This window comes from Centroberyx affinis, unplaced genomic scaffold (assembly GCF_046629955.1).
Source record: "Centroberyx affinis isolate AG114_WGS23_722 - 3 ecotype Tasmania unplaced genomic scaffold, CSIRO-AGI_Caff_v1 ptg004027l_1, whole genome shotgun sequence".
In the NCBI taxonomy this organism is placed as follows: domain Eukaryota; kingdom Metazoa; phylum Chordata; class Actinopteri; order Beryciformes; family Berycidae; genus Centroberyx; species Centroberyx affinis.
In genome coordinates this window covers 36268-47335 of record NW_027281828.1, presented here as the reverse complement: position 1 = coordinate 47335, position 11068 = coordinate 36268, and the positions used below count along the sequence as shown (strand labels likewise).

Sequence of the window (11068 nt, the reverse complement as noted above, 5' to 3'; positions counted from 1 at the left end):
AACTATGCAACCGATTCTCATTTAAAAAGTTTGATAATTTATTTTCATTTTTTTGCTATCAATGATTTTCTGTGTGTCACTTTGGACCAAACTCTTCATATGGAGAAAAGTTAGCCTCCTGTTTGCTTGAGAGGGGAGAAGAAACTAGGAGGAAATTAGTCACAGTTAAGTATTACAGTAAGTTAATCAGTCTGGATTATTTGGCTTTACAGTGGTAGAATTAAATACACCTTCTACTTGTTGTGAGTAAATGCTGAAATTGCCTGACAGAAATGCACTGTGGTAAAAGTGAGTTCGCCATTCAGTACTCTATAGTCTGGAGTTGAAGTTTACTATTAAATATATTAAACAGTGGTGGAAAAAGTACTCAAATCCTTAAGTAAAAGTAGGAATACCATAATGGAAAAACACTTAATTAGAAGTAAAAGTTCTGCATTCAAAAGTTTACTTCAGTAAAAGTATCGAAGTATTAGCAGTAAAATGAACTGAAGTATGAAAAGTAAAAGTCGTCATTCTGTCAGAGAGTTAAGTTATTGAAACATGAACCTGTCAGAAGTATTTTAATGTTGTCGGTCTAACTGTTCCATATACTGTTGGGGAGCTCTAACAATGCAACGTATTTTATGAGCTTAACATGTGTTTTGCATATAAAACCTTATTCTGCAAAGTAACTAAGTAACTCCAGCCGGCAGATAAATGTAGTGGAGGAAAAACAACAAGATTTCCCTCTGAGATGTAGTGGAGGAAAAGTAGAAAGTCTCACAGAATGGAAAAACTCAAGTAAAGTGCCAGAACCTCAAAACTCTAAGTAAATGTACTTACTTTCCACCTCTGATATTACAGTATTAAAAGTATTAAAAGTACTCATCCTATATTACATGTGATATTTCACTGCTTTGCAATTGTAACCTCTTAAAAGTCATGTTAAATGTGTTGCTTCTACTCTTATGTAAAGTTTTGAAATCACAGCATATTCATGAATTTACGGCCTGTTTTGTGTGCAGTCGTTTCCGGTCAGTCAACACAGCTGTTAACTGTAACAGAGTGAAAAGATTTCAGATGCAGAGGAGTGATGCTCTGAAAGGGAGTGAAGTAATGAAGGAAGGAAAATGTCTCTAAAATCTAAATTCTAAAGTACCAATGCCTCAGATATGCACTTAAGTACAGCCCTTGGAGTAAATGTACCGGCTCTCCAGCCAGTTTTAGGGCTAAATGTTTGTGAAGGTGTTATTACCAAGCAGCAGGTTCATTTCCAGTCAGAGAGATCTGACTGGAGCTGTTTTGTTCATGTGAAGTTTCTCAATCAAAGGTTTTTCAGCAGTGAGCGAGGGGAGATAAGAGACGCACCGCCCGCTCTGTGCTGGAGACACGGAGGAGACACAACAAGGACCTTCCTGCTGCATACAGGTTGGTGAAATCCAGGTGAGGTTCTCATACAACTGATGCTATAAGACTCCTGTCAGCAGTTAAGGCCATAAGCAAGTGTAAGCAGGGGAGAGCGGGGCGAGTTGTCACATGGGTAAGCTGTCTCAGTGGCTTTATTTCTGAAACGAAATATTTCAGAGCCAAAAGTCCAATTACACAAATGTTTACTTTCTTAAGCTCTATTCGCACGGGACTAGTATTACCTGGGGACCTCATGTGATTTATAAATTACCCCCCCCCCCCACGTCTGTGTTTCATGCGGCTCATTCGCACGGGATAAGCGAAGTCTGTATTTTGCTCGAATTTACTGACATTATCCCCCGGATGAGAGGCAGAAAAAAGGTGCGGAGAAAACAAAAAACCTTGAGAAAAAAAAAAAAAATACAACCCCAAATCCCCGAGATGCCGATTCGCACGGGTACTAATATTATCATATGACCTCTGTGTTTGGCAAAATATGGTAGATCATTTGCGGTGGAATTTTTACTTTACAAATTACAGACATGGCAGATTCACACGGGATTAAGATCACAGACGACCTCCGCAATTATTACAAATTACTAGAGGTCCCCAGGTCATACTAGTCCCGTGCGAATAGGGCTTTAATAAGACTTTATGTTGAATACAACAGTCAAAACACTCTAACAGAAGAACAATTCTTATAAAAGTAAATAATGAAAATCTTAGTGTTTTCTTATTTTTTTCTTGTAAAGGAATCAAAATAATTATAGATTGTGACATAAAAGCAAGGCTCAGCTACAACCTGATAATAAATTTGAATGGTTTAGTGAAGCTGTGAGCTCAGGGAGGAGTCCTTGGTCAGGAATGCTGGGTGGGGCATGTTGTCACATCGATCTTGGGGCATATTGCCTTAACTATCCAAAACGTTTTTTGTTGTTTTTGGTTCGAAATAGCTTTACATTAATTTTGGGATAAGTTGTCAAGTGGTAAATTATTCAAAATGTAAAAATGCCATTTTTTAGAGAAGACCTTGATCTAGCTGAGAAATACACCAATGAGTAAAAAGTGTGACAACATGCCCCGGTCTCCCCTATAATAATGACAATAACTAAGCGCCTAACTAGTGTGTGTGTGTGTGTGTGTGTGTGTGTGTGTGTTCGGGGAACCAGGCAGGGGGGTGAAGCAGGATATGAACCCTGGTTCAGGTCAGCGGTCAACAGAGATAAAGTTTAATGTCCTTGTGGAGACAATTTGTCCCATGACATAAAATCAGGCCGTCACACTAATGTTAATAAGATTAAGTGTGGTGCTGATGGATGTTCTGCTTAGGGAATTAGGGAATTTCTGAAATATCTGTACATTTTTTTTAGAGGTGAATTCCAGACAGGGAAAGTCAGGAAATATCACAGAATTTACAAATCGGTCACTTTACAGGAGCAGAATGGTTTTTTTCAGAACTTCTTGAACACCTTCATTGCATTAGATGGTTTTCAGCTGTTTTTCTCCACAACAAGTAGTGGAACTGTAGCGGAAACCAGACTGTTTACCCCTTTGGCTTGATGTGTATGGATTGTGCAGCGCTCTGGTTTATTTATGTAAATAAATTAGGTGCAAACACAGGTTAACTACAGTGAGAAAATCAGCATGAAGAAAGTGAGACCGATCACTGAGTGCAGCTTAACTGGGTTATGGGGGCTGAGAATGAATTAATTTGATTATAGCCATTGGAATGAATGAAGAGAAAGACATGATGAGATGTTTGTTTTTCTCACCCAAACACTGCTGCTGTATTATTACATTAAAAGTGTTGCTCACAGCATTACATTAGCACCAGAATCAGCCTATCATTAACTAATAAATGAAAATACTATATACAATGCTCTCTTCAAATAGTGGATGTCTCACTTTGGAATAAAACTTATCCACATACAGTAAGAGCCAGTTCAACGTTCTACTTGAAGTTTGTGTGGGAGCGTTCAGGTTCAGGCTGCAGCTCGCCACACAATGTAAATCCCCATACAATTACTGGTGGGGCCCAAGCATTCCCCCTGAAGTTCATCAATCCCTTCAGGCTTCACACTTTCATACAGAGCCATATAGCAGCCCAGTACATTCCAGCTCCCTCCCCTGGGTTTATTATTTTGCCAGCGTAACCTGCATTTAAGTCTCACAATGAGGATAAAGCAGGGAAACACAATATGTGACAGGTTGTGTAACACCAAGTAAGAGCGCATCTTATTTCACTCATACGTAACAAAGTTGATGTTACACTTTAAGAAAGCAGTAATGTTTTTTACATTTTAGCAATTTGGTTTTTACCAGTTAATAATTTGGTGCAACATCAGAATGAGCTTCAGTTCCTCGGTCTCTGCTGTCACTAGCAACAAGAGTAAGGAGTGTAAGGATCAGGGCCACTGTGCCTTGATAATATTCCAGTAAAACCAGAATTATCATGTAAGAGAGGTGCTAGAAAAGTGAATATAATAAGAGCGAAGGAGAGATGCAGCAGAGATTTCTTTAAGAATGAATAAATTAGAGAAAGCATCCTGAAAATCCAGTGGGAATATTCAAAACCATATACAAGCAAATACTACTGTGGTTTGCTCAGGTTTTATTATACAAATTGAGCAGTCTTTGATCACATTATATAATATTTACCAGAGGTGGGGACTCAAGTCACATGACTTGGACTCAAGTCACAGTTTTAACTGCTTGAGACTTGACTTGATACATGAAGAGAAGACTTGAGACTTGACTTGACTTGGGTTCTGGTGACTTGGGACTTGACTCTGACTTGTACTTTGATGACTTGAAAAGGTTTCTAAAGTCTTGACTTGAGATCTTGTGTTTGTGTAAATGACTTAGATTGAAAGTGATGAGATTTGTTCCAGCAGACGACTGAATTTAAATTCTGTTTTCTGAATTTGTATGGAATGATTGAATTTATTGAAGTTGAAACTGATTATAGAAATCAAACTCATGATGCTCGTACCAAGTTTTTATCCTATTAAAACCATATTGCATTGAAAGGTCCTAGATATTTAGTTTTCTTTAAGATATTAAATTGATACTGGACTCTTGATTTGTTCTGACTTGACTTGCTGTTCTACATTTAAACTTTAGACTTTAATATCTGACCATAAACAAATATATCACTACCTCCTGTCAGTGAAATTAAATGATTTTTGAACATCATTATGGGGCGACATGGCATAACCTTTAATGTCGCTGATCATCACTAATCTACTCATACAGTGATTACCTTTCAATACTTTGTTAAGCCTAAAGAATGTGTTATGGCTTCAGCATTATATTGCTTTGATGTTGTCCCACATGTTTTTTATCTGTGCTTTTTATCTTCCTCTCATCTGTTTGTCCCTCTCCCGCCTTTCCTGCCAGACGACAGAAGATGCTCTCTCTCTTCCTGCTTTTGGGTGAGTTCAGCTCCTCCACCTCCTGTTGGCACAGCTCGGACGGTGACAGGCAAATAGTACAGAGTCTGCAAAGAAAAAAACAGATCCTCCCCAGCTATTTGTTCCGACAAGGGCAGGATTAGATAGTTGAGTTTTTTGGCAGGAGGCTAACGCTCTTTGCCATCCTAGTCGATGAATAGTCTTCTCTGCAGGCGTGTGATCACTTGCTGAGCACCGATGGAGAATATTTCCACTTGCTGGCACTTGCTCTTTTTCAGTGTCTATGTTATATTTGCATACTTTCCTCCAATCTTTAATCAGAACTCTTTCTGTATCCTTTCGTTTTCTTTTCATGTGAAGTGTCTTGTGCAGAGTTTGTATCATGAAAGATAATGTGTTGCAGAATTCGTATCTGATGTATGCAAATTCTGGCACAGGGGATGAATGTCCTGCCTCTTCACAATGAATGCTTTTCTCAATATCTGTACATTGATTCTGCTTGTCAACATTAGTTATGGCATGAACTGAAGGCTTTCTTCAAAAGAATTAAAAGCGTCATCAAAGCCTGCAGCACATCTTAAAGAAAAGATCAGTAGTCTAGGTAAAAAATGGGATGATTACAGTGTCTGATTGCAATCAAAAGCAGCGATGCTTTTAGTGCCGACCTATAATGTATGCATGATTAAGGCGTGTGTCATCTAAGGCTGACAAGTATAGTGTTTTACAACGTCATAAAGTACAGTTTTGGTGAAGGAACTCCTCATGTGCCGGAGAGTCTCAGCTCCTCCACAACAGACAGGAAGAGCAGTTTCCTCCTCCATCTGAATAAAACTCACTGTAATTGCAAAATACAATAAATGTAAAGGAATTTGTCTTGGTGGCCCTGAGAGACAAATCAACAGAGGTGGTAGAAGTACACAAATTCCTTTCTCAAGTAAAAGTGCAAGTACTATTTCAAATCCTTTACTCAAGTCAAAGTATAAAAGTACATGGTCTTAAATTCACTTAAAGTATAAAAGTAAAATTAGTCGTCTGAAAAAATTCATTTCTAATGTTATAAACTGGTTTTCTGTTGAGCGTTCCTGTGAATCCCAGATGAGAAACAGTCTGCAGCTCAGATCACTAACGTTAATTCTCTTCCTCTTGTTGCTTCTCTCTTCTTCTTGTTGCTTCTCTCTCTGTCTCTTTCTCTCCTTTTTGGTGTCATTTTGGTGAACAAGCAGCCAATCACATCTGGCTCTTGATCAGGATGGAAGCTGTCTGATGCTGGAAAAAAAAAAAAAATCAGTTGATGATTTCCTGAGAGTAACTGTCTGTTTTGAAAATGTTTTGAGGAGAAAGTATAGATTTTTCTTTTGAAATGTAGTGAGTAAATGTAGAAAGTCTTAAGTGAAAGAAAAACTAGAGAAACTTCTTATCTTACACAATGATAATCTTACATAAGTACAGTAACAAAGTAGTTTTCCTTTGTTACTTCCCGCCTCTGCATATGAAACACTCAAGTCCCAACACAGTACATTCTAGCTCCGATGCAGAAGCATAACAACTCGTGTCCTAACAGCTCAGACTGGCACTGATATAGAAACAAGTCAGGAACTAACACAGCAAATACTGTCACTCATAATGCCAGAGCAGCATACCTTCATGATTACATTATTAATTTCTTCATATCCATACAGTGATGACTCTCACCATACATGAACCCAGAGGAGGTGGGACTCGAGTCACATGACTTGGACTCGAGTCACAGTTTTAATTGCTTGGGACTTGACTTGATGCATGAAGAGAAGACTTGAGACTTGACTTGACTTGGGTTCTGGTGACTTGGGACTTGACTCTGAATTGTACTCTGATGACTTGAAAAGGTTTCTAAAGTCTTGACTTGAGATCTTGTGTTTGTGTAAATGACTTAGATTGAAAGTGATGAGATTTGTTCCAGCTGACGACTGAATTTAAATTCTGTTTTCTGAATTTGTATGGAATGATTGAATTTATTGAAGTTGAAACTGATTATAGAAATCAAACTCATGATTCTCTTACCAAGTTTTTATCCTATTAAAAGGATATTGCTTGAAAAGTCCTAGATATTTAGTTTTCTTTAAGATATTAAATTGATACTGGACTCTTGATTTGTTCTGACTTGACTTGCTGTTCTACATTTAGACTTGAGACTGACTTGGGACTTGAGCAAAGTTGACTTGGTCACACCTCTGCATGAACCTGATGCTACTCTCTGCTGTGTGTGCAGTCCTGGTGCCCGGCGCTCGGCTCCAGGAGGAGTGCGAGGGCAGCTCCTGTAACCCCCGGCTCGGTGACCTCATGGTGGGCCGGGCCGCCCAGCTGTCAGCCTCCTCCACCTGCGGCCTGGACGGACCCCAGAACTACTGCATCATTGGATACCTGGAGGTCAGGGGTCAACTTTAAAACGGGGGGAACTCTGGGGTTAGAACGTTATTGTACTGGATTCTATTTTACCTTATAGTTTTTGAGGTTTTAGTTATTCATACACTACCAGTCACTACCAATTTGGACACATGCATTTTTCTTTATTTTTACTGTTTTTCAGATTTTAGAAGTAACAGACAGTAACAGTAAAGACATCAAAACTATGAAATACCACAAATGGAATTATGCAGTGACCAAAAAAGTGTTAAACAAATCAAAACTATCTTATATTTCAGATTCTTTAAAGTAGCCGCCCTTTGCCTTGATGGAAAGACAAAGGCTTTGGAAAGAAATTCATACATAGGATCAACTTCACTATTTATATTTGTCTAAGAAACTAATTTCAAGCATTTAAGCAGAAGCCTTTAGATCAAAATGGCTTTAAAAGAATGAAAAACATAGAACATTCAACCAGGTGTGTCCAAACTTTTGACTAGTGTGTATAGTTCCACATATTCATACTGGGAGCTGCCCAGTTCAACCACAGTCTTTTACTGTCCTGGTCACAAGCCCAAGTCTCTAACCCAGACTTCCACTAGCCTTGTCACTTGTCACTTGCAGGACCACAAATGAGCCACGTGGCCTCAACACTTCCACAAGGTGTTTTGTACAAATTGTACAAGAATTACCTGATATCTATCGGTGGTTTTGCACACATTCCACCTTTTAATTGTCTTTATCAGCTCGTGGTTTGGCGATGGTTCCTGGTATGTGGGCTTGTCACTTTTTCATGAACATTATTTAGTTGAGTGTTTCTAGTACATTTCACATATATTTCAAACTATACGTCAACAAATATGAATATGTATACAAAAACGTTATTGTCCATGATGTGGAAATTTGTGTTTGGCTTCACCAAAAGTGACAAGACAAGACACTCAGTACAGACTTTGTAAACAGTTACAGAATATGGTGCAGGTGTGGCCTTGTCTGTTCCCCCTGAACAAAATTACAAGGACGATTAAGCAAATCCCAAGTCCCTGGTCCTTGAAACTAAATTTCTAATTTTATGATAAAGATTGGGCAGGGAGGGGGTACAGTATATACTGTATGTTGCTTTTGGTTTAAAATCTTTACTGCACTATGGACAAATGACCTTTTAAAAACATTTTTACTCAATTATGAGAAGTAAAATCCATAATGGTTTACTATAAATGCCATGGCCTTTTGTCTTCACTAGGCCTGCTATAAAAATTTAACTTAATAGTTGAAGAAATACTCAAGTTAATCGACTTTGCACAAAAACAGTTGCAGTAAGAAGAATAGTTGTAACTAGTTACTTTATACACTCTAACCTACGGAGCCCCTAAAGTCCCGAAAGGTGATATTTTTATCTTGTGCGCACATAACTTGTTCCCACAAGATAATTAACTTGTCTGCACAAGATAAAAAAAATATCACTTTTCGGGACTTTAGGGGCTCCGTACTTACCTGTGCCTTTAACTGAAGATGATAGTGATATAGTGGAGTGTAAACACACTCAGTTTATCCACCTTTCTAGGCTGCCATGGATCTTTATGAGGTAAATTCATAGTTTACATTATAGTAAGTAGTATCAAACTGATGTAAGGTATATGAGGATAGAGTCTCAGAAGAGAAAAACAGCATGAATTGATACTTTTCTGAAAATATAATTGATTCTTGTTTATATTGGTGGTTGTTTGCTATATAGTGATAGAGAGATAGATAGATAGACTGATAGATAGGTAGATAGATAGATAGATAGATAGATAGATAGATAGATAGATAGATATTTATTGTCCGCTGCATTACATGCAATGGGAAATTGTCTTTGCCACTCCAGCAAAATCCAACGCATCAGACTTTGTATACATGAGATAAAATTCAATATAAATAGATAAATGAAATAAAAAGTCGAAAAAAAGAAATGCAGCTTATGAAGAGCATTGATTAAAAGAGTAAACTATTAACATATTAAAATGATCACCAACCAACCAGAAGTCATAGTTTATCCACCTTTTTATTATGCCTCCAGTGTTATAAAACAACAGTGAGGAAAGTTCCCAGCGTAAACACATACAGTAAGAGAGCAGCTGTGATGAGGTGGATATGAAGCCTGCAGGTTTGACTGACGTCTCGCTGGCTCGCCCTGAAGATGCTTCATACTGGAGACAAGTCTTGATCCGCCACGTTTATAGGTCATTACCCGGCTTTCCCTTACACCGCTCCGGGGACTCATTTATGTTTTCCAGCTCTCGTCATTACTTCTGCATTCCCTTCTCTCTCTCTCCCTCTCTCTCTCTCCCTCTCTCTCTCTCTCTTCCTCTCTCTCCTGCCCCACCCCTCCTCCAAGCTGGCAGGTTCATTCTTCAGCCTGGTATGTGGGCTTGTCACTTTTTCATGCACCTTCCCCTATTATTAATTTAAGTGTTTCAGTTACATTTCACATATATTTCAAGGGTAACACTTTACAATAAGGGTCACTAAGTTAAGGGTTAGTTAATGCTTAATAAGCATTAACTAACCCTTAATTAACAGTTAACTAATGTGTAATTTACTAATGGTGTTCATGTTAACTAAGGTATTAATTTATACATTATTTAATAGTTTATAAAGCTGACTATTGAATAATGTATAAATTAATACCTTAGTTAACATGAACACCATTAGTAAATGATTACCAGACACATTAGTTAACTGTTAATTAAGAGTTAGTTAATTTTTTTTATTGTAAAGTGTTACCATTTCAAGATATACGAGTACGAATACGAATATGAATACGAATATGGATACGAATACGAAAACTCTAAATTTGTCTTTGGCTTCAACACAAGTAACAAGATAAGACAGTCAATACAGACCTTGTAAACAACACAGACAATAAAAATAGTTAACTGCTGCAGAATACGGTGCAGGTACGTCCCACCTCAACAAAATTAGAAGGAAGTTTAAGTAAATCCCAAGTCTCTGGCCCTTGAAACTTAATTTCTAATTTAATGATAACGATTGGGGGAGGGAGGAGAAATACGTTGATTTTGGTTTAAAATCTTTACTACACTAGGGACATGACCTTTTAAAAACACTTTTACTGGCCTTTGTCATTCTAAAACGCCTAATTGGAATTCATCATGTAATGGGTGAGACTGATCAGTAATGATTTTTTATCTTCAGAGATGTTTTAAAATGTACAAAAAGTTGCCAAAATGTGTTTCTAGATGGAGACAACATTTATAAAGTGTTCAAAAATATATTTCTGATATATTGTACTTGCAGATGTCTGTTGTCAATGGGAAGAAAATGTATTTCCAGTATCCAACATACATCTGGAATGAGAATCATCCACATGTACAAATACATTTTTACCAGACTGGATTGTTGCAGTCCCATTTAATGTTATGAGACTTCATACAGAATCTCAACAGATGCATCCTATATTGTATGGTCAGGGTATTTAAATGGGATTTGTCTTTACATGGAAGTTCCTTATGTAGGCTACATTTGTATGATTTATATTCCTTATGACTACAAGGTTTTGGCTTTGTTCTCGCCTAGTCCAGTGATTCTCAACCTTTTTCATATCAAGGACCCCTAATTTAGTGCACATTAGGGCCTCGGACTCCAATTTGATGATATTTTTTTGTCTTGGACCCAAATCTGAGAATATTTTTATTGTTAGATATGATTTTGTCAAAACAGTCATTCTTCTACATTCTCTAATGGTGTTAACTTCTTGTAAATTAAGTAATGGTGAAGTTTAACAATGCATCAGTTTGCTGGGGACCCCCTGGAACCCCCTCAAGGACCCCTGGTGGTCCCCAGACCCCAAGTTGAGAATCACTGGCCTAGTCACGACAATGCTAAAC

At 37.8% G+C, this 11068-nt stretch overlaps 1 protein-coding gene across 1 annotated transcript in view; it reads left to right on the top strand.

Annotated features, from left to right (window-relative positions):
- Positions 1 to 1307: 1307 nt before the first annotated feature.
- The window catches only part of lamb4 (laminin, beta 4), a 41034-nt gene continuing 31273 nt past the window's right edge, over positions 1308 to 11068 (top strand). Inside the window, exons 1-3 of the mRNA XM_071542164.1 lie at positions 1308 to 1422; positions 4786 to 4820; positions 7048 to 7205. Of these exons, the coding sequence (XP_071398265.1) occupies positions 4796 to 4820; positions 7048 to 7205 (183 nt within the window). The 5' untranslated portion in view covers positions 1308 to 1422; positions 4786 to 4795. The remainder of the gene's footprint in view (positions 1423 to 4785; positions 4821 to 7047; positions 7206 to 11068) is intronic.